The sequence below is a fragment of the Camelus bactrianus genome, chromosome 29 (genome assembly GCF_048773025.1).
Source record: "Camelus bactrianus isolate YW-2024 breed Bactrian camel chromosome 29, ASM4877302v1, whole genome shotgun sequence".
Classification (NCBI taxonomy): Eukaryota; Metazoa; Chordata; class Mammalia; order Artiodactyla; family Camelidae; genus Camelus; species Camelus bactrianus.
Genome location: NC_133567.1, coordinates 26,535,051 through 26,558,951, shown reverse-complemented (window position 1 = coordinate 26,558,951; position 23,901 = coordinate 26,535,051). Strand labels below are relative to the sequence as shown.

Sequence of the window (23,901 nt, the reverse complement as noted above, 5' to 3'; positions counted from 1 at the left end):
GCTTGCAGACTGGCCTGCCCTTCCTCCTTGTCCCCTCTGCTTGGCAGGGTGGGAGCAGCGGGGACTCGGCTGATGGCGCGGGCGTGCTCCAGGCGGAAGCAACTCCCATGAAAGGTCACATTCAGAAAACTCGTCCCTAAAACCGTGCTGCCCCCAGGAAGCATCCAGGACCTGGGTCAGAGGGAGGTGGGCGCCCACTCACCCCTTGTGCAGTCACCACCCAGTGCAGACACAGCGTCCCATCGGCAACGCCGACCCTCCCGCCCACGTCCGCAGCCACCGTGCGCCGGGCTCCCCGAGGGAACAGAGTCTCCCTCCCACTCACTCACAGGTGCTCACGCCTTAAAAACAACAGAGTTTCACCCAGAACCTCTTGGACGCTGGATGCCGAGAACGTAAGGGTGAGTGAGGAGCAGACGGAGGACAGTTTGGAAGTTAAAGGGGGCAGAGACGGAAACCCCATGCAGGCCTCTGCCTCCTGCAGGCTCTTCCCCGCCAGCCCACCCTCCCAGTGCCCCTGAGAACAGGAGGGCCATCGGGGACAGCCTGCCACCCCTCCACCCCGACAGGCAGGGCTGGGCGCCCCTCCTGACCCACTGCACACCGCAGCCACACCGGTGGTGACGTGAGACCGTGACACGCGGCAGGGGTGGGGGGGGCAGCAACCACGGGGCGGGGGGCCAATCTCTGGGAACCCCACCCCTTCCCCAAGGAGCTGGAATAACCCTCCTGCCTGTTAGCATATGAAGTTATTGGGGCACCTCGGGGCTCATCTCAGTTTCCTGGACGACCCCGTGCTCCGGGGCCACCTCTGGCCTCTCCAGACAGCCTGCATTCTGTCTGTGGGGTGCGTCCCCCTGAATAAATCTACCTTCACTCCACTGCTCTTGAATTCTTTCCTGCATGGAGCCAGGGACCCTCACATGATGGGGCACATCCCCGGGGCTCCGCCCAGCCCTGGGACCTGGCCGTGCCCCGCCCCATGCCCCCACAACCCCAGCCCCAAGTAAACCTCTCCCCGCACCACTGACTGGTGTCCGGCTCTGTTTCTCCCTGACCTCATCGGCTGGCTGGCTGGGGGACAACCCGACACGTCTGGGTTACGCCAAGCCAGCACCCGGTTCAGTCCGATGTGGGAAGACACACTAGTCAGAAGTCAGAGCCCAGCTGAGACCATAACATCACAACCAGGCAAACTGGGAACAGCCACGGAGCCCCGAGTCAGGTCAGCTGCTCGAACCACCCGCATCTCCCCCAAGTGCAGCCCCGTCCTCCCCTCTTTCCAGAAACCACTGCGGCCCGAGCACTCCACCCGCCTGGCACTGCTCTGCACACGGCAGCCGGACCAGCGTGTCTCCGGTGGACCCGGTTGTGGCGGCGTGGCACCCACTGACTTGGCCCAAACCCACTAACTGGGTTCCAGTGAGCTGCCCATCGTGGGGGACAGGGGACGGGGCTGTGTGGAGACGGAGACACCATCCCTTTGCGTCTGAGTTATTGAAACAGAAGAACACGCACGAGGCTACACACGGCAGCGTGGGCACCTGTCCGCCATCCTTGCATTCGACGTTCAGAGGCGCCAACACAGCACACACTTCTCCACACCCTCCACGCACTCATGCTTGCTAAGGAGCTGGTCTCTGCATGTGCACACTGGGCCACACGGGAAACTCTGCAGGACAGACGGCCCTTCTGTTAAACGACCTGGGATCTGGGTTCCTCAGGAGGGAGGGGCAGTGGAGCGGCCATCGTCCCCAGGACAAGAAGTGGGATTAAACACACAGTCAGCCTCCCACCTTCCCAGAGGTGCACCTGAGGGACCCCCTCCCCACTTTCCGGGGCAGAAAGCAGCGACATGGAGAACCCACGATGACTGAGAAGAGCGATTTTTAAATGGGAACACGGCTTGAGCCGCAGCCCCTCCACCGCCTGACTATGGACTCTCCAGGCAAGTGGCGTCTACCCGGGAGGCGGAGCTGAGTAGCCCAACCAGCACGCATCCACGCTCCCTCCGTGGGGTGGGCGCAGGGGCATGGAAGGTGCCCAGGAGGGAGCAGACCCACCCCTGTGCTGGGGGACCCAGGATGGGGACCACACCCAGGACGTAGGAGCCAGGACAGGGCCCCGGAGGCGGCAGAGGTCCAACGCCCCAGCAGATCCTAGCTCACCCCTGCACCCCTCCACCCCATGGCCAGTGCTGCCCTTGCCGTCCAGGCTGCTGCGGTGCGACCCAGGCACGTGGCGGTGCTCCTGCATGAGAGGACGCCCAGGGTGGAAGAGAGCGGGGTCTTAACCTGAGCTCCTCTGTACAGGCTGCTGCCACCCATCGGGGGCCCTGGGGGGCTGAATGGAGGGTAACGGGGGGTCGTCACTGCGGAATAAAGCAGAGTGAGGCGCCGTCCGTCCCCGAGTCCTCCCTGAGGGGCCATCATGCAGGCGGCCAGCTATGCTCCCTCCTTACCGTACGGCGTCTCCGGAGACATGGGGAACGCAGGCGTGAGGGGCAGGGTCTCACTGCCACTGCCAGTGGGCGAGAAGACCCTGCCGTCGACCCCGTCCAGGTCCTGGGGGTACGCGGGGATCGCCGTCTGGAAGTGGCACGGGGTGGGGGTCAGGTGAGCCAGCCCTGGTCTGAGCGCGGGCCCAGGAGGCAGGGGTGGAAACCCAGGAAGTGCAGTGGCCATAAAGGTGGGGGAGCGTCGGGTGGTCCGGCTGGTGACAGCCACGTGGTGAGTGGAGCTGGTGGGGAGTCTGTGTGGGGGTGAGCGCCCGGGGAATGAAGTAGGTGAGTGACCTTCGCCCGCAGTGTGTCCCCAGGCAGGTACGCACATGGTGCACTGAACCCACAGCTCAGGGAAGAGGCTGCCTGGACCCGTTTCCTCTATGGGCCCTGGCTCGGTGCCTGGGTTAACATTAACGGTGACGTTCTCCTCCCCGTCTGCTCTGGGCCCCAGCGCTCCCACCTGGACAGCACGTGAAACCTGACTTGAAAGGGTTCCTGGTCTGGGGGCTTGCTGACCCGTCCTACTTCGATTCTGGTTAAAACCCTGAACCATGCCTCCCGGAAGATGCTCTGATGTTCTCCACGGGGGGTGGGGCGGGCGTCCCATGTCCACACTGACCCACACGTTCTCCCTGCCCCCCTCCCGGGGACCCCGAGGGGCCTTGGGTGGGGACTTGGGCCCCCCTGCGAGGACCTGGAGGAAGTCTGTTTGCGGCTGGTGGCTGCTGTCCGCCCGCGGAGTTCCGGGCCCTCATCCCTCCCACGGGTCAGAACACAGAGGTCCGATGACCAGAGCGAGGCACACGCCCAGGGCCCGCTCGGGACAGCAACCGCGCACCCGTGCTCTGCACCCACACCCTGCCTCGGGCCAGGCCCCGGGCGCGCTGTGGCTACCTCCTTGGCGCTGGCTGGAGAGAGAAAGAACACCAGGCTTGGGGCCTGTTCCGCGCTGGTGGGCTTCCCCCAGCCGCACTTGGACTTGGAGAAGGCTGGGGGCCCCCCGGTGTTATTGTCATACTGCCCAACGCTCAGCTTCTGGAACCTTCCGCTCGGGGGCTCGTCACCTGCAGGGAGGGAAACACGTGGGCTGCAGGCGCGTTCCGCGCGGGGCAGACCGCCAGCCCGTAACCGCGACCGACTTTAAACCTCTCAGAGACACTCGATTCATTATTTTTTCTTTTTCTGGTTCCAGAGCACCTTCCTCGCCCGACAGGAAACCCCAGCCCCCTCCCGCGGCCCCAGCAACCACTAACCCACTTTCCGTCTTGACGGGTTTGCCTGTTTGGACATTTCATTGACAGGGAACCCCGGGGCTCCGGCCGCTCTCCGCCGGCATGACCGGTTACCACCCGCTGTCAGTCTCTCCCACCACCGGTTCCACCAGGACCTGTGTCCAGCGGGCTCCCCAGAACCGAGAGCTGGCCGGGCACCCAGCGGGGGCTCAGGAAGCACGGGGTGGGGGAACCCGGGGCCCTGGACCGAGCCCGCTTCCCACCCCCCAGAGTCAGCAAGAAGGACTCTCCGTGGTGGTCGAGCTTGGAAAGGCCCCGGCGGCCACAGGCACGGGGACTCACAGTCTGAGACCCCTGCCCGAGCTCAGCGCCCCCTCCTGCAGCACCTGCAGGCACCTCTGAGGCCAGAGGGCCTGCGTGCCGCTTCAGGACCACCACGGAGGGAACAGCCACTTTGACCAGACACAGACGTCTTTTTCTTGGGTCACGAACGTGTACACATTTCCACCTGCCTACACGGTCGGTCGCCTTCTTTACATGTTGTACTGCGTCTTTTAGAAACATTTTACCCCTTCTCGTTTTTACAGAGAGGGCGTGGGAGGGGGGTGCGGGGCCCCGGAGGGAGGTTGGCCCCCACCCCGGCACAGGCAGGGCCCAGGCGCCATTCCCAGGGCAGGACAGGTGCATGGTGGGGGCCCAGCGCTTTTGGAAGGTGGATCGGGTGGAAACGCCCGTGGGTGTCAGTCAGTGATGGGCAGGAGGACCCTGTGAGCCTGGCCACCCCAGGAGGGGATGACTGATGCCCCCCAAGGCTGTCGGGTCACAGCACGCGAAGCATGTCACCCAGGGAGACACCCAAAGGTGCTGCTCTGAAATGGTGCACAGCGGGGCGGCCCTTGACCTGCCTCCTGCGGCCCATCAGAGCTGAGAAATGCAGAGGCCTTCCCGGAAGGGACGGGGGGACCAGGAGATGGCCTCTGTCCGACAGGCAGGGCAGAAACGGTGTCCTGCAGACGTGGCCCACTGCGGCCATGCCAGCACGCTGGGAGCAGGGTGTGGGTGCTCCCCAGGGGTCTGCTGCTGGCCTGCAGAGGACAACCTGCACCCTGACCTCCACGTGATGTGACCTCATCCCTGACCTTTGAGCCAGAGGGCTTCAGGAACCGAGGCCCCCTCCAGCGTGCGGTCCTGTGTATGAGACCAGCCTCAAGGATGCACTCAAAGGCACTGCTGTGAAAACACATCCGGGTGGGACCAGGGCCCACGAGGAAACACGCAGAGCCGAGCAGGCAGTCTCAGGAGCCGTCCGTCCCTGCAGCTGGTGCGGATCTGTGGGTGGCCCCGCTCCTGGGCTTCCTCCAGGCCCCGGAAACATCCCCTGGGAGGCAGGACACACCTCCACAGCCAGGCGGTGCTGTGGGCACGTCAGTGATTAAGCACATGTGTGGCCGCATCACCGTGCCGCGTGCCAGAAACTGACACGGCGTTGTGCACTGACCGCACTTCAATAAAGAATGTAATAAACACAAAAATACAACAAAAAAGGAATAATCTATGTGGACCATGGAGTAGGGGGGACCCCTGGCTGAGATCGGGGACCCCTCCTTCTGCACACATGCCAGCGCGGCCGTGGACGCCCCCTCCACCTCTCATGTCCTTCACCCCTCGTGAACTTCGGGTAACGACGTCTGAGTCCTCCCAGCTTTGGAACTGCCCCCAGCAGGCAGAAGTGCCCCGTCCCCGGGCAGCAGCCAGGCTCCAGGTGGCCAGGACACAGACGAACACAGACAGGCTCCAGGCGACGCTCAGGCCGCCTGGCTGCGCGCAGGAATCACATTCGTGGTCTGGACCCTCGGGCCGACCCTGCCCTGTGAAGTCACAGCCTGCGGAGTGAGGCCAGGAGGCTGGCGTCTTCGTAAAATTCCCCAGCATTTCCAAACACACAAACCAGCGGGAGGACCAGGGCCAGTCTCCAGCATAGAGTCACGCACGGGGGAGCGTTTAAAATCACTCTGACACCAAGAAGGATCCAGGCCAATTCACCCCAACCTCCTGGGGGAAGCCCGCGGGCATGTGCAAAGCTCCTGCGACTGACACACTCCCAGGTGGCAGTGCCGAGCGGGCGGATGCACGACCTTCGCCTCCACCTGGGTGGCTGCCAGGGGCAGCATCTTCACACGGGGGCCTGCCCACGGGTTCTGGAAACTCCCTCACATTCCTGGGAGCAAAAGCCACCACCAGGGATGCACGCAGACGGCCTGCCCCCGAGTTAGCTCCAGGCTCCCCATTCGGATAAACGTGCTTCCTCTGCAGAGCGAGTGTCAATGGGAGAAGGGCAGAGCAACAAGGAGACGCCCAAACGCGCTTCCAGACTGATTCAAGCGGCTCTGCTCTCCCTGACGCGGAAATGCAGACGGACTCCCCCACAGGGCGTGTTCCCAGGGAGCGGAGACATCTGTCAGTTAGTCCCCATCCGACCCCAGGGCCTCAGGGGACGTGGGAACCAGGCCAGCAGGCTCTGCAGATCTGTGCCCAGAGGCCCGGGGAGGGCAGCTGCCTTGAGGACTGTGGGACTGGATGTCCTCCGCACCGGGAAACGCAGAAGAGCTGGGCAGGAGGGAGCCTCTCCTCTAAAGACATTTTTTAATGGAAATGATCATGTCCAGAAAGCTAGGAGGCGCACCCTTGCACTGCGAGGAGTGCAGGAGACCGTGTCCTGCGCAGGCATGCCTGCGACTCACGGCACAGACCCCATGGGACTGCTGCCCTCAGGGCGCCAGCGGCAGAGGCTGGCGCCTACTTTCCACTCCTTTCTGCTTCTTTGAGTCTCTTCCTTTTCTGTCATTGCCTGCCCGCTCCGCCCCCGCCCCAGAGCCCTGGATCTCACCGGCCGCCTCCTCAAACACTTGAGGAAGCATGATGTTTCCACCACACACCTCAGGACGGTCACAAGGACTGTCCACTTGTGGGGCCTCCTTCCACAGAAGGTGAGCCAGGAAGGTGCAGCCCCAGGCACGCACGGCTGATGGCGGTGAGGAGGAATGGCACAGGACTTCGGGTCCCGGGCCATCTTCCCATCATCTCCTCCCTGTCCTGACCCAGGGGGCTCACCACCACCCACCCCGGGATGAGGCAAATTCCACGTCTCGCCCGTGAAGGCCCATCGTGCATCGGGGGTCACGTCCGTGCAGACCAGCTCGTGTCCACCACGCCGAGATAGAGCTTCCAGAAACATGCCCCCGACACCGGACGCCCGGGGTCTCCAAAGAGGGCTTGCCAGCACCTGAGGAGGCATCTCCTCAGCACGTCAACGAAAGAGCCACTGGGGGAGGGGGTTATAGCTCAGGGGTAGAGCATGAGCTTAGCAGGCACGGGGTCCTGGTTCAATCCCCAGCAGAAAAGAACTGTTAAAGAAAAAGGAAAGAAGGAATTGCCACGTGGCCCGGCAGCCCCACTCCCGTGTGTGTGCCCCAGGGAACTGAGAAGAGGTGATGGAACGAACACTTGTGCACGAACGTTCACACGGCCCTGCTCACAAACACTGGAGGTCCCCACCCACGGACGGAGCACAGCGCAGTGCAGCTGTGCAGAGGAACGCCACTCAGCCCTGAGCACAGCAGGGATGAACCCGACAAATGTTAGTTATGGCTGCATTGACACGGAACACCCCGAAGAGGCCGATCCACGGAGACAGAAGGCAGACCGGGGGCGGTGGGATCTGGGGAAGTGTGGAGCGGGGCCGACTGCAGTGGGTGCAGACTCCTCCTGAAATGACAGAAGTGTCCTGGACCCAGACAGTGGGGACAGCTACGCAACACGGAAGGCACATGATGTCACGATACTGTGCACTTGAAAACGGTGAAAATGGTCAATTTTATGTCACATGTATTTTTCTGCAGTGAGAATGTGAGGGTGATCCACAGATCTCTGATGGCTGCGTGTGTGAGCAGCTTACGGGAGCCACAACCTTGGTTTCACGATGGTGAAGACGGTGCCAGGAGACAGAAGTTCTAAAAGCAGGACCGTGGGCCCGGGAGGGTTCAGAACCAGAGCTGCAGGCCAGCCCAGCATCCAGGGACGTGGGAACACGCCCGTCAAGGTGACCTCGTGGGGCCCCGAAACCCCTGTGTGTGGAGCAAGGGTCGTTGGGGGCAAAAGGAACTGAGTCACTCACCCCAAATTCAAAGGGCGCTTCTGCAGAAAAACAGAAAGCAGCTCCAACAAGAGCTACCTTACTTCCCACCATGAAGGATGTTCCCACCCGGAGCGCGGAGCTTCCACGTGCCTGCGGGCACCCGACTCGCGGCCCCTGCTCACAGTCCTGAAGAATCCGTCTGAAGCCACGTGGGGCGCCCGGCGTCCGGACCCCAGGCAGGAGTGTCTTTTTAGATCTCACGGCACAAGCACATCCCACCCGCCCCTTCATCTCAGGCAATGAGAGCTCAGCTGGAGAAACTCCAGTTTTGTCTGCGGCTGCGAACAGAGGGAAGAGTCCTTCACAGGAACACAACCGACCCCCTGGCCCTGGTCGCTGGCCCTCAGCCCGCAACCTCCCCCATCCTGGGTCCCTGGTGGGCCTGGCAGGAGCAGCCCCCCCGTATTCCCGGGGCCCCCTGTTCTGCAGGAGCTCCTGATGGGGGAGGGGACAGTGGTGTCTGGGAGGAGCTGGGACCCCTGGGCACAAGGGGAAGAGACGGGTCGGGAGGCATCTCAGAGAGAACGTGACCCTGGGCTGACCCTGGGGACTTGCTCAGCTCTTAAAACGGCATGAATGAGCCCAAATCCAGGCTGCATGAGGCCTGAGAGCCTGACATCTCAAGACAGGTCTGTCTGTGGCCAGGCCCCCTCGCGGTCTGAAACCCACCAAGAGAACCGAACCGTGGCTCCAGGGGGTGAGCTCTTGCTGTCTCCCGGGTGACCGGGGGCGTGACCTCCACCCTCTTGTCCCTGAGACCGCCTGCCATTGCCAACGTTGGGCCTCTGCCAGGCGGGACACAGAGCTGCCGCGCGGGGACACCGGGCCGGCCCGCCCCCAGGACCCAGGAGCAGCCCCGTCTGCAGCTGGTCGCCTGGACTTGGAAGGGCAAGGAGGACAGGCCCGAGGGTGGAGAGGTGAGGCCGGAGCCCTCCTTCTTGGCCCCACACATCCCCAGACCTCGGGCTCTGCCCCTGAGCTGGGACCCTCTTCCCGGACATGCCTGGGAACACACACAGGGTGGCCACGCAGGAAGTGCCCCAGGCCGGGTCTGAGCCTGAGTCACCCACCCTCTCTGACCTGGCGCTTCCTGTCTGAACGGACAGGACAGCCCATCCTTGGGCGCGTCTACCCAGAGGAGCCAGGAGTGCCCCGCGCACGCCGCCTCCTTGGTTCTGTGCAGCCCAGCTCCTCTGTCCCGTGCCTGGGCAGGCACGAGGCTGCTCCCCAGAGCCGCAGAGGGGGCGCAGTCTTGCGGCATCGGGCTGGGTTCCCCAGCAGGCGGGGGTCCTGCTGCTGTGGGGTCGGCCTGAGATGCCCTTTCTGAGAAGCCTGCAGAGTCTGCGTCCCCGGGGAAAGGAGGTGACCCCGAGGGCAGCCGTTCCATCTCCTGACCGGGTCAGGGGCCTGTCCGGGCACCTGGCCCCCCAGCCCTGGGACACCCGTGCACTCCCCACACCTCGGCTCTCCCCGCGTCTGCACAGCCCGGGGCAGCCATCCTCCAGGAAAGTCCATGCTTCCTGCTCCCCAGTGCCCCTGGCTCTCTGCCCCGCCCACCACCTGGGGCTCGTGCGCGCCACCTCCCCGCCACACGCCCCCGGAGACCCACACGGTGGGAATCCATGGCTGAGGTCCTCGCTTTCCACACTGGATCCCTGTGGCGGGGCACGTGTAGCTTTACGTAACTTAAACTGATGGGCTCCCACTGTCAGCAGCTGAAGTCGGTACTTGTCACTGCTCTGAACTGCCTGCAGCATAAATCAGTCCTTGGACGCAGGCAAGACACCTGTGTCTGCAGAAGCCCTCGAAGGCAGCACTGGCCATGACGTCCCAGAGTGTCTGTAAGCAGAACGGGGGGCTGCCGGGGCCCTGCGACTGTTGGCGGCGGTTGATGTAACAGAAACACGGTATTTGGACAACAGGAGGCAAGTTGCCCTTAGGTATGTGGGAAACGGAGGGCTGCCTGCCATCCATCCTTAATTGTCACAGACTTCTTCTGTTTCTTGGGTACCATCCGTTGAAATCTCCCCCCATGTAGAGGATGTGATGGAAGAAACCCCTGTGGGCAGGGCGGCAGAGCAGCGGGGAGACCTGGGGTGTGGGGTGGCACCAGGTCCCAGGGCGCCCAGACCAGAGCCGGGTAGCCACGGGGGCACCGTGAGATGCCCCCACATCTCAGCCCATTTACAAGCTCCTCCGAGGCTCTCTGAGACCAGACCCCACCTCTGCAGGGCCTCTCTCTTGTCCTGTAGGGAGACTGGCTCCCTGACCTGTCCCATGATGAATCTCGCTGAGGTCCCCACGCCAACCCAGTGGAGCCACAGGGGACCCGGGAGAGTCCTCTGCATTTCCGCCAGCACCGCACCCTCTATTCACAACATCAGCACGTGCCAGGAAACAAGATGAATACGTCACTGGCACTGCCCTTGAGGGGTTATACGGCTGGTGGCAAAACATGAGACTGTGCAATAAGGACACAGCCATGGGATGCAGAGTCAGATACACAGAAGCTCAGTTTACACATCATGGTGAGTGTGAAGGCCAGGGTGACGCCGACAAGCTTCAGTGTAGTGCCTGGAGTAGTACAGGTGCTCAGAGCAGCAGGGCTTACCAGCACATTTACCACTAGCATCCTCATCACCACCATCACCATCACCACCATCACCATCACCACCAACATCATCACCATCATCACCACCACCATCATCATCATCACCATCATCACCACCATCACCACCATCATCATCACCATCATCATCACCAACATCATCACCATCATCATCGCCATCAGCACCATCATCACCATCACGACCATCATCACCATCATCATCACCACCATCATCACCACTATCATCACCATCATCATCACCATCAGCACCACCATCATCATCGCCATCAGCACCATGATCATCACCATCACCATCATCGTCTTGACAATCATCACCATGATCTCCACCGTCACCACCATCACCACCATCATCACCACCATCACCATCACCACCATCATCACCACCATCATCATCACCTCAGGGCATTACCTGTATGATCCTTACTAACTTCATGACACTGGGGTCTCTGTGACGACCCCTTGTCCACAGCCAGAATGAAGACACGTGTGGCAGTCAGCACCTGGGGTCAAGATGCCAGGCAGGCCAGGGAGGGTCTCATGCAGAAGAGCCAGCGTCTTGGAATTTTCCAGCCTATTTCCCATCTGTAAGCAAGACTGGAGGTGGCTCTGATCAGACACTATCCCGTCCCAAGAGGGCTGAGCCTCAGGCACACAGACATGGAACAACACCTCTGGGGGTGACAGCCACCGTCCTCAGCGTGTCACGGGGCCTTTCAGACTCGCTGCGCCCTCCAACTCAGTAAGATTGGACTGAGAGCCATGTGTGGACCGGCTCAGCTGCACAGCCCTGGCTCCCCAATCTGGGGGAAGGAAACCTGCTGGGGCTGGAGTGCCTTCAAAGCACAGGTTTCCAGCACCCCCAAGCCTTCTGCAATGTTCCACGCCTCAGGGTCAGCAGGGCAGCTCTACAGTTTTATGACTTCCCTTGCATCAGTGACTTTTTTCCTCTCCCTGGCTGATCTAGCTTTCTGCACCTGAGAGATGTAAATACCGACATTTAAGTATTAAAATCAAGTGGGTAAACAATGAGGTCCTGCTGTACGGCACAGAGAACTACACTCTATACCTTGTAATGACCTATAATAGTAGAACATGAAAAGGAATATTTATCTGTATAAATGAATCACTACTCTGTACACCAGAAATTAACACAACATTGTAATTGGACTATACTTAAAATTTTTTTTTCAATTTAAAAATTTTAAAAATCAAACAAAAATCTCTCTGTACCTGCCAGGGAGGGAAGGACGGTCTCCTGCCCCCTCAGTTCTAATAGCTGAGAGCTACAGATGTGTGCATTCTTGGCAAGATCTCTATCAAGACAAGATGTCCCAGAAGGAGAACCAGAAGTCAGCGTGCAGGCTGTTCTGAGAGCCCCCCACACTGTCCACGAGCTGCATCAGATGCCGTGTGAGTCCCAATGCGCTGCACCTCCCAGCTTGGCACTGCCCTCACACAGGAGCTCACTGTGGGTGGAACACCGGCTCTGGGGTGGGAGGCCAGTCCCTGAGCCATGAGCCACCCTCGTGCTCCTACCAGAAGCTCACTTCCAAACTTCAGGAAGGTCTCTGAGGATGAGCATCCAATTTGCTCACCTCTACTCCCCAGACACCACCAGAGCTCTAAAAGCACAGGGGAAAAAACCCAACGCATGCCCGAGATTCCTACCAGGCAAGAAATGGATTAAGAAACACTCCAATTGGATCTGCATAATTAATAACCAAACATGCTGAGTGTTACGGATCTGTTGACGTATTCAAGTCCTTTCATTTCAAAAATGACACTGAATTATTTTTATGATAAAAGGAACTGGAGAAGATCTAAAAATCAAAATAAAAATTCCAGTAATTCCAGTAGTGAGTTTATCAAGTCACTGAAGCATGGCCACCTGGAAGGGGAGGAGATGGGGACCTGGAAGGGGAGATGAGGACCTGGAAGGGGAGGAGATGAGGACCTGGAAGGGGAGGAGATGAGGACCTGGAAGGGGAGATGAGGACATGGGAAGGGAGGAGATGAGGACATGGAAGGCGAGGAGATGAGAACCTGGAAGGGGAGGAGATGAGGACCTGGAAGGGGAGATGAAGACCTGGAAGGGGAGATGAGGACGTGGAAGGGGAGGAGATGAGGGACTTGGAAGGGGGGAGATGAGGAACATGGAAGGGGAGATGAGGACGTGGGAAGGGAGGAGATGAGGACGTGGAAGGGGAGGAGATGAGGAACCTGGAAGGGGAGATGAGGACGTGGGAAGGAAGGAGATGAGGATGTGGAAAGGGAGGAGATGAGGACGTGGAAAGGGAGGAAATGAGGGACCTAAAAGGGGAGGAGATAAGGACCTGGAAGGGGAGATGAGGACGTGGAAGGGGAGGAGATGAGGACCTGGAAGGGGAGGAGATGAGGACCTGGAAGGGGAGATGAAGACCTGGAAGGGGAGATGAGGACGTGGAAGGGGAGATGAGGACCTAGAAGAGGAGATGAGGACCTAGAAGGGGAGGAGATGAGAACCTAGAAGGGGAGGAGATGAGGGACCTGGAAGGGGAGATGAGGACCTAGAAGGGGAGATGAGGACGTGGAAGGGGAGGAGATGAGGGACTTCCTCAAACCCCGGGCTCTCTGCTTTACGGTCGTCATGAGGACTGACACCCATCATGGGAGAGAGAGGCCATCAGACAGTAACCGGAGCCTTGGACTTCTTTCCCCCAATATACTCGCATGCTTCCGACCTCCTCCAGGTCTCAAAGGAGGTTTCAATCGAAGGAAAAATAAGATTTCCGGTTTTAACTTTCCCAAGTGCTTTCTTTTAAGTAGGTTCAGCGAGCTGAGACAGTTTTATTCCCACTGAAGCGTGTTTTAAACTCAGAATCTCCTGAACGTACTTGACCGAGCGAGTCCACAAGGCAAACCCTCGCACCCGGGCCTGGCCGTATTCAGCTGCTGCCATCAGGGCTGTGGTCAGCTCCTCCCGGGGACCCCTCCAGCTTCGCCCAGCTCTGCGCACCAACACCCAGGGTCGCAGGTGCTCGGGGGGCCGGGATGTCACTCCTGATGCAGGTGCAGGATGCTGCGTGCAGACCCGCGCTCCCTGGCCCGCCCATCACCCGGGCACGGGACAGGGTTTCTTTTAACAGATGAAGTGAACAGAAGTCCTTTACTCAAGTCACACAGGGGACCCTAAACAGGACCCAGGTCTGCAGAGCTGAGGTTCCCCCAGCCACCTGGACCCGGGAGGGTCTGAAATCCTCCCCGTTGGACTACCAAGCGGGCAGGGTCCCTGGGTGCAGCCACAGGGGCCGATTCCTGTTCTCTGCCAACGACCCGTGTGACCTTGGGCAGGCCACTAACTGACACCTCCGGAGGCTCCACTGTGAGATGGGAGGTCCCTGCACCGAGGGGCCTCAGAGGACGAAGGGCCTGAGGACAAGGCAGCGTGGTCCATCCCCATCGGTGATCCCAGCTCGGATTTTGGCCGGCATGCGGGCAGACTCGGGAGCAGGAGGCAGCCGTGGGGCCCTTCCTTCCTCACCCTTCCTGTCCTCAGATTTAGAGGCAGGGCCACCAAGGAACCAGTGATGCCCCAGGTGGGGATATACGGGCATGCTGACACTGGAGGGAGGGCCTGGCCTCACCGGGTGCCCCACACCCAGCCCTGAGGTGGCCTCTGGGTCCTCGCAGCCCCTCTCCTTCCACCTCCCCAGGCCTCAGGGCACCCACGCCTGGATGCCTGACCCGGCCCCATTCTCCTCCATGTGGAAGCCTCTAGACACACCTTCCCCTGTGACTTCACACCGTTCCTAGAGCCAGATGCCCCCACTCTGTTCCAGTGCCCTCTCCTCCAGGCCACCCTGGCCACCTCTCCTGGGCCCCATGGCCTGTGTCTCCCGCCTTGAAGAGCCTGTCTCAGACCCCAGTGCCTGCCCCCACGTCCATGCAGCCACGAACCCAGGTCACCTTGTCCACGACAGCCACCCTGGCCTTTCCAGGCCTCCCAGCAGGACAGGAAGGCCTGGCACTGCCGCTGCACTGCCACGTCCCAGGGGTGACAGCCTGCCAGCCCCGGCCACCATGGAGCACGGCCCCCACTGCTCTGTGGCCTGGATTTCCGCTGCACCTCTCAGCCCCGACTCTCTGGACCTGCCCCTTGGTCACCGCTCCCAAGACCCTCTTCCTCTGGCTTGTAGGCTGCTGCCCCAGGAACAGCCTCCCCAGTCCTGGCTCGGAGAATCTCCCACACCCAGTTGGGGCAGTTCTTCCCCTGCCCCCACAAGCCCATGCTCCAGACACAGTAAGGAGCCAGGCATCCTGCAAACCCAGACGCTGACCAGCACACCTCCCGTGAAATGCCAGCTCACCTTGTCTCGCGGGGCCCCTGCCAGGGCCTCCCCCAATGTCCTGCAGGTGGCCGCTGGCCCGCAGTCCACCTCCCACGCCATCTGGGGGCGCGGGGCCATTGGCCGGGCTGCCCGGCACGCTCATGTGGGTGGGGATGGGCTCGAAGGTGGGGTCCAGCTCCAAGATCAGTCTGTTCAGCTGCTCGATGGACTGGTCGATGTCCAGGGTTGGGGAGCCCGGGGAGGGGTCTGCGCTCAGCTCCGGGACGGTGCCATTCACAACACTAACGTCCGGAGCCCTGGGCTTGAAGGCCACTCTGCCGGGAGGGGGTCTTTGTGTGTCGGGGGGATGTGGCCCGGGGCCCACGCCCCTCTGGATGGCCACTCGACTGCTGGCCCCCTGGGTCGGGGTGACCGGGACCCTGGGCTGGGTCTGTGCCGGGCTGCGGCCGCCGAGCCTGGCCTCCCCGTCGGGGGCGAAGCCATACTGGTGGGCAGCCACCATCTGCTGCTGGCGCACCCAGGTCTGCGTGGAGTAGCCGCTCTGCCCATAGGCCTGCGTCGGGGCAGGCGCGGGGGGCTTCCTGAGCACGGGCTGTGGTGGCCTGGGCTCGCGGCCCCAGAAGGCGCACTCGCGCTCGTACAGGGGGTCCCCGCCCAGGCCCAGGTCGGGGGCAGGGGCTCCGTGCTGGTCCTCGCCGGTGCTGCTGCCAAACCCGTCTGACAGGAGCGAGTTCTGGCTGCTCTGGTGGCAGGCGAAGGGGCTCAAGTGGGCGGACGCGTGGCCCTCTGAGGAGGACAGCGTCCCCATGCTCTCCACGTTGCACAGGTCGTGGCCGGGCATCTCGTCATCCAGAATGTCCATCTCCCGGTCCTTGGGGGCAGCGTCCCCGTTCACGTGCACCTGGGCCGGCACCATGTGGTGGGTCCCACCGCACTTGCTGTGGCCATCGCTCATGTCCTGCAGGGGGCTTCCAGGGTCCTCCAGGCCAAAGCCGCTGAGCAGCTGGTCCAGCTCAGCCTTCTCCTGGGGGCTCAGGCCCCTCTTGGGTCCTGGGCCCGGGTGCTCCTCGGTCCTGTCGGTCCTCCCCGAGGCCATGGAGTGGCCGGAGTCACTGCTGACGGACAGGGTGTGGTCGCTGTGGTTCGGGCTGCTGGTGGCGGGGACAGCCGGGGGCCCACCAGGGACGCCGGGGTCCGAGCTGCTCTTCTTTCTCACCTTGGCGTAAAGGCTGTCATCGACGGGGCCCTGCGTGTGCAGCACTGGTGGGGAGAAAATGAGGTGAGTCAGGGATGAAAGGCGCTCCAGGTTCTTGGAAGGGGTCTGCTCATCTGACTGAAGACGTAAATAATCTCACAGCAGACAATCCAGAACAGTCAGGCCCGGAGACTCCCCAAAGCTCTGCATACACCCCTGCGACGTGAACGCCAAGCAGTTAGCACACTCACACGTCTCGGCCCCAGACTCGTCTCCACCTTTTCATGCAAAGGGCACAGGGTCCCTTAGAGAGCTATGGGATTCTCCACCCTCGGCGTCACCCGACTGGAGGACTCACTATTAATGTTACCCCTCGTCTGAATGCTGAGCTCAGCTCAGCTCACAAACCCCCCAGATTCAGGCATGGACGGCGTGTGTCAGACAAGAGGGAGCTCCTGCCAACTCTGCTGAGCGCCTCCCCGGGCGCTGGGTACCAAAGTCCTAGCAAACAGAGCCTCTGAGTCGGGAGCTGCTGAAATCTAAAACGGAACTCAGTGGAAGGCCTCGGGCCTTCCTATAAGTGCAGCATCTCTGGGCCCGGAAGGTGCCATGAACACAGGGCAGGGCCTGAGAACACTGGACCAGGTCTGGAACCACAGACCTCCACGCATCGGGATGGCTGGGAAAACAGAGCCCGGCCTCTGATGGGAAACTGCGCCGCTCAGTCAGCCATCCCCCCAAGCCCCAAACTGCTGCCGAAGTCCCTGATAACTGGGAGGGAGGGCGCCCCACAGGTAGGAGGCTTACCATCAGCACCTCCCCGCCACCCTCCTCTGTCCCCATTTCCCCAACCATGAAACTGGATTCCAAGCAAGGGCCTGACCCACGCCGTGTGGGCCCCGGGGGGCGCTGAGTACCAGCGGCCACGGGGCCTGGAGCCGCTCACTCCGCAGAGGCCCAGTGTGCTGGGTGTGCTGCACCGTCAGTGGCCCCAGCTTTTTTGAAGGCACTGAGGTGACACTTGAGCACAGAGACCTGTGGGGTCTGCAGGGTGCGGGGCCAAGGGCAGGCACGACCCCGGGCTTCCTTCCCGTTTCAACTGCACCCCAGGGAAAGCAGGGTGAGAAGTGATGCGGACAGCGGACACTGGGGTCCCGGCCGGGGTGGAATCTCAGTGACTCAGCCTAAAGCCGTGCCCGGCGGGGAGAGCTGGGCGGAGAAACGGCGCACACAGCGCTGTCCATAAACCAGGCCATAGATGGGCACCTGGTGACGTGCGTGCCTCAGGGGAGCAGCTGGACTGAGCATTTGGAGCAAGCACCTGCCGGCATCACCCCTACCACTGTGAAGGTGCCACATGAACCTGCATGTGTGTTTCCAGGTCATCACTCAGGTCGCTGTTGGGTCATGCAGGAGGGCTGGAGCTAAGATCAGACAGCCGTCCTCACATCCTGGCTCGACCCCACCCCACCCCAGGGCCACCACCCTGCGTCTGCCGAGCATGGGCCCAGAGGTCACAGCTCATGAACCAGTGTCCTTCTAGCCCTGAGGAAACACCAGCTTAACCTGGCTTTGGAGAGGGACCTGCTAGGGTGGCCAGGAAAATGCAACCAGCGTGCAGCCTGGGGGCCAGGTCTCTCTTGTCTCTTCTGCTGAGTGTGAGTGGGGACGACACTCCGCTCCCTGAGAACCCCAGGCCCCCCAGAACGGAGGGTCGGACCAGCGCCAGGCCTGGGAGGGCGGGCCGCCAGAGGACAGACCACTGGTCTCACAGCTGGATGGGCGAGGGGCGGGGTCAGTGGGAGTCTGCGATTTCTAGAAACAGATGTCATAGCACAAAGGCTGGGCGTCTACGTCCCTCTCCCTGAATTGGAATGAAAATGGACCGTCACAATGAGTTAAGAGGAGAAAAGAAAGAAGCCAAGAATGAGCTGGGTGAAAATGCCTCTGATCCGAGTTAGGGTGGTGCCCACAAGTGCAGGGTCACCAGTCTGACTGGGGCCCCAGGGCAGCCCCAGGCCGAAGACGGCAGGCCCGGGAGCACCTGCGGGAGACAGGACGGGACAGTCCCTTGGCCGGGGAGCTATGAGGAATCTCATTCTTGTCATTTGCATTAGTAGGAGAAATCTTACAATAAGAGTGAACTCAGGATAAAAACATGACGGCTGCCTGGAGTAAGCAGGTGGCTGAGCGTCCAGACCTGGGTCTCCCTGGCCCGCGCGGCCGGGCGGGCACAGGCTGCCATCCCCGGGAGCTCGGGACACAGCCAGATGCCTCCACGGACTCTTCCCAACTTCCTACCATGCACACAGATCACTGCCCGCAGCAGAAAACGCCCGGTGAAAGTCACATCTACAGCAAAGTGTGAACCAAATCAGGGAACCCTCGTGACAGGCCCGCCCAACCTTCCAAAGCTCTCTGTAGGAGCTCACAGGGCCCTGGGGGGGGCGGGGGCTGTCGGGACCTCGTCCATGCTTTGCGCCCCCAGGGAGGGGGAGTCGGACTGGGGGGTGCGAGGAGGAAAGGGCCTCCAGCATCCACTGCCCCCGCCCTGCATTCTTGGCCAAAGGAGTCCGACTGACTTTCCCGATGGACAAACGAGATGCCCGATTTCCCCAACAGCCTCGGGTGGGGGGGTCCTGTTCTGCCTTGGCTCTGCCTTCCTGGGCACAACATGAATGTTCAAGCCCCCAACTCTCCTGTTATGACGGAGAAAGATTATTTGTATCCTTCAGTGCAGTTACAAGAATGAGAGGACACGTACGAAATCCCCAGGTCCTGGGCCCCCAGCCATAACTACTAAAAACTCCTCCCGGGGTGGATGAGGCCTGGCATGTCCCACCTGCTCTCACCGCCGCCTGGCCCACCCTGCTGCTCCCAGACCACAGCGGGCGCGCCTGCCCCAGGGCCTTTGCCCGAGCTGTGCCTTGCCTCCAGAGCGGTCCTGGCATGCTCCCGAGCCTCCTCGGGATGGGCTCTCCTGACCTTCCTTCCCGCCCACGGGGTGTTGGTCTGTGGCACACCCTGACATGTGACATCCCACATATGTGTCCAATGTCACCCCCACAGGAGCGTGGGCTCCGGGAGCGAAGTCCCCTTTTCACTCCCCATGGTGTCCCCGTCATTAGGGACCAGCCCTGTGCCCGGGGGCACCGAGTCACTGAGACCCTGCGCCCGGGGGCACCGAGTCACTGAGACCCTGCACCCAGGGGCACCGAGTCACCGAGAGGCAGAACGTTCTAGCGTGTTCTCATGTGGCAAAGCCCCAGGAGCCACTATGGAAAGATGGGCAGCTGCCTCAGTGGGCAAAGGAAGCTAAAACCAGCCCACCCTTCCCGAAGGTCAACGCGCCCACGTCCCCTTCTCCCTGCTGCCCCTGGGCCTCCCCACCGGACATCAGAACAAGCTCTCCCCATGGCGGGCGGCACAGCCCCGCCAGCTGCATTTCCAGGGATGCCACCGCTCCCCACCCTCCTGGCTGGTACTCAAATGCCCCGAACAAGACTGGAAAGGAGCTGAAGCCCCTCAACGCGAGGTTCCAAGATGTTGAAGGAAACGGACGCTGTGAATGTACATGCCATGTGAGCCCAGTGTGCCCGCCAAGCAGGCAGAGGGGCCAAGGGTCTGAGGGGCATCGGGACACTCTGTGCAGCCCCTGGGGGTGTGATGGGGACCAGACAGGCCCAGGCACATGGCGGGCGCCAGCGGGCAGGGGGCACGCCCATCCCACCCGCACCCGTGTCCCCCCACTTGAACGTGGCCCACCCACCTCTAACCACACCTACAGGGCACGAGCTGGCCCACCCGGGCTGGGGTCCTGTCTTCTGAAACCCTCGCGTGAGAACTGCAGGGCGAGAGCAATGAGGCCAGAATCACAACCAGGAGCACAACTTATTCAGGGAGCCTGAGGGGTTCCAGGGGGGTACTGCAGAGCCGACTGCCAAGCCCTCCGTGTGAAACGGGACAGGAACCCCACTCCTGCCATGTGAAGCCCCCCAGAACTCTGGTCAGTCATTAAGGGCACCCTGGTTTACCTGATGGCGGAGTGCCCCTTATACTGTGGCCCAGCTCAGGAAAATTGACGCAGAAGGTTAACTTTCAAACCCTGTTCTGGGGTCCCTGGCAAGGCTGGAGCTGGGGCCCTGCCACCACCACCCACCCCAGGGGCTTCCCTCAGGGAAAGGAGGCTCGGGGCTGCGAAGCTCTGCTCCAGCTCAGAACTCAGGGGGAGGTGGAAGCCATGGTGTGGGTGTGGGGCCAGGACGCGAATTCTGCAAAGTGGGTTTGTTCACTCCTGCCCCAGGCATCCTTTCGGACATTTGAACGAGTTGTTTGAACACCATGTGTCCAGCTCAGGGGCATGTGGGGTAGTCTGAATTGATCCCCATTCTGCAAATGAGGACCCAGGTCCCCAGTCAGGGAAGTGACACGCCCAAGACCCCAGCTTCTCCACTGCAGACACAGGACGGGAGCCTTTGCCCATCTCAGCTCGGGACGGACCCCTCCCTCCACATCCCCCCTGCCCACCGCCCCCACCACCAGAGCCCCGGCCCTTCCAGGGGAGGCCTGCGTGTTGTCTGGTAATGGTTTCCCTGCAGCCAGAGCCCAGTGCACCATCAAACAGCGTGACAGCTCTGGCCGCTTCTGCTGACGACCCACCAGGGAGGTTCTTGTCTGGAAAAGAACCAGTGGACGGTCCTGCCCCAGGAGGGGCTGCAGGACAGACTCCCACCCCTCACCCCGTGACTGCTGAAAGGGGGCGATCTCACCAGGAGGGAGAGAGACACACAGAAAATACGGCAAAACTAAGCAAAGACAATGGGGAAGACAGGAAAAACAAAACAATGAAAATGAAAAAAAAAATCCCCATTCTAGCTGAACACAGACTGATAAATGTGCACCTGTGCTCACAGGTGTGCACCCACAGGTGTGCTCACAGGGGTGTGCTCACAGGTGTGACCACAGGTGTGTGCCCACAGGTGTGTGAAGGGTTGCATCTCAGTTCCACCTCCTTGCACGTACCAGCCACTCAGCCACTAAAAAGGTGCAGAACTGACCTGGAATACGTTCAGCTGCCCAGGCCCCACTTCCCACAAAAAAATTGATGCAAAACCTGAGGGGTTCATTAAGCTCCCTGTAACCATCCTCTCTTCTACGTATCAAGTCTACGAAGCTCATGTTGTACTTTTGTGACAGGTTCGCTTAAAAAGCAACTTTTCATTTCAAAAGCACTCACCACAGCCTCCCTGCAAGTCTTCAATGGAGGAAAACAGAAAAATCCTCTCCAGAAAAGTTTACCTGGCACTGGTCACGGCTGCTAGTTAGCTGGGAAAGGAGGCGGACACGGAATATTCAGCAGAGTCCTGACTGTGTGCGAGCGGACCAGCCTGGGATCCGGGAAAGGAGGGCCAGGTGGAGGGGGGCAGGGATGCTTCCTGGACTCTGGTGGGTCAGCGGAGGCAGAAAAGGGGAGCAGGACTGCAGGAAGGGGTGCATCCAGGTGAGGCCACAGGAATCACGCCCATCATCAGAGGAAGAGGGACCGTGGGGAACACCCACTCCTGCGATGTGGCCAACGTCCTGGAGCCAGGCTCTGCTGAAGGATGTGCTAGGATCGCTCTGCTCCCGGGATGGCCTCACCCAACTCCTGAAGCCCTCTCATGAAGCAGGCACCCACAAACCCATTTCTCAGAGGAGAAAACAGAGTATTCCCTAGAATAAAGTCTCCTGAATAGATCACCTGGAATTCAAGCCTGCCTCCACCCCCTCCACCGTCCACGCTTTCCTTTTTGAAGACGCTGGAATTCTAAACCCGACCAACCACTTCAGTGTGAAATTAACAGTTTAATTTTGGAAGGGAATTTGCCTGAATGTTTTCTTTGCAGCTCTCTCTCTCACACATACACTCCTCAGAAACCACTTAAGCACGCTGTGTTTTCCTCCCTAAATCCTGAGATGGTGCATGGCCCAGGGACAGTGGTCTGGGCGGTGAGGCCGCTGGGGGATGGTGGCAGGACTGTCCACCTGCTGGGAGTCCGGGGCGGGCTGCGTGTTTCTGTCTTGACCATGAACGGCCTGCTCCCAGGTTCCCGCACACCGCGCCCACAGCGCCTGGTGGGGGGGCCTGGTAACGGGAAGGCTCCCGGCCCGCCCTGACTCACCACAGCCGGGCTGTTTCTCTGGACACAGACTGCTGACCACTGTGCTCACTTCTGGTCCTACAACACCGCCTCCCGCTCGCCCCTGAAATAACTCATGGCCCGGGGCCACCCGGCTAAACCCAGGCAGCAGCAAGACATGCCCATATCGGACACCATGAGCCCCGCAGAGGGTCCTCCCAGGGAAAGAGTGCGAGATGAGGACACAGATGACACCACCACCTGCACCTGCCCCCAGAGCACTGAGTGGAAGCACCCACATTCCAAAGGCTTCTACTGCGGGCTCCGACCGTGGGCAGAGATGGGTGCCGGGAAGGCGGGAAGGGAGGGGAGGTGGCAGATGGGCATCGGGGACTGTGTGGGTGACAGAAGCATTCTGTATCTTAGTTGTAGCGGGGGTTTCAGGAGAGGACGCTGAACTCCTGGAAGTGCACGGTAAACAGAGTGAACTTTGCTGTTTGTGAACCATGCCTCGACTTTAAAAAGGATGATGACTTCAAGACAGAAATGAAACTCACCGTGCCAAGGGCCCACCCTGCCGTGTCCCCCTCCCCACCATCCCTCCACCCTCCCCCTCCCTCCCAGGGCCTTCCTGCCTCCTCTTCCTGGACTCCCTGAGACAGTGCATGCCTCTCTTCCTCGGGGCAGCTTTGTGGTCTCTTTGTGCCCACCTTGTGGAACAGAGATAGTTTTAACCTTCTCTTCGATGTAATTTATGGGCACATCTTCTGTCCCCTTCTAGACTTTCTGGCAGAGTCCCACCCAGGCGTGAGTCCCGATTAAAACTCCTCACAGCTGTGTGGCCTTGGGTGAGTTACTCAACCTCTCTGTGCTTCACTCCCCTAACTGGCAGAGCAGTTGCTTGGTGACGGGGTGTGTGATGAGGGCTGTCCTGGGGTGGCCGTGGCGATTTGGAGAGGCCAAGGCAAAGGGAATAGCAGGGGTGGGCACTGTGTGACCCCCATCCTGCGTGTCCCCACAACTGCACTGGTGACCGGTTCCTGCCTGCGCTCCCGCTGGCCCAGAGCCCGGGAACGAAAATGCCTCATGGTGTCCAGGCAATGACTGTTCTTAACTCAGCCTCGTTAGCTGGGATGGATTATGGTGAGGAATTGCTTTTTCATGGAAATGTAAAGAAAAAATGGAATCTTTAAACCCTCTCGGAAAGTTCTCTATGTCACTGATTGTCTCTAGTGACACAAACTGCCAGGTGTCAACTGTCCTGCACATCTGCACAGGGTGGCCCTCTGGCCCCAGACAGCCCCCTCCAGCTCTCACCAGCTGGGACACCGTTTGAGCCCCATAGTCGGCCGTCTCTGCTTCTTCAGGGACCGATGACCCTGAGCGACCCCCGGGCCTTTGCACTGTCCGCAGCTTCAACACTCACTGGCCCCTGTTGGACCCGGGGGATCGTGGGGCCGTGCCCCGGCCCACAGGGCTCAGGGGGAGGGTGTCAGCCACGCCTTCGCCCCCTCGGTGCACCTGGGAACCCTCAGCCTAGGGGTCAGAGACCGTTTCTCCCAGGCTTGCTGCTTTCAGTGACCAGCTGCAGGACCAGCGACAAACTGCCCACCTTTCAGTTCTGAGAACAGGCCCAGTGGCACTGGTCCAGCCCTGCAAGGTGCCCAGAAGCAGGCAGGCATCTCAGTGCCCGCAGTCTC

The 23,901-nt window shown here is 60.9% G+C and overlaps 1 protein-coding gene across 1 annotated transcript in view; it reads right to left on the bottom strand.

Annotated features, from left to right (window-relative positions):
* The window catches only part of LOC141575571 (tensin-3-like), a 99,120-nt gene that overhangs the window by 13,814 nt on the left and 61,405 nt on the right, over positions 1-23,901 (bottom strand). Inside the window, exons 11-13 of the mRNA XM_074355071.1 lie at positions 14,906-16,147; positions 3,398-3,567; positions 2,462-2,588 (exon numbers count right to left, since the gene is read on the bottom strand). Of these exons, the coding sequence (XP_074211172.1) occupies positions 2,462-2,588; positions 3,398-3,567; positions 14,906-16,147 (1,539 nt within the window). The remainder of the gene's footprint in view (positions 1-2,461; positions 2,589-3,397; positions 3,568-14,905; positions 16,148-23,901) is intronic.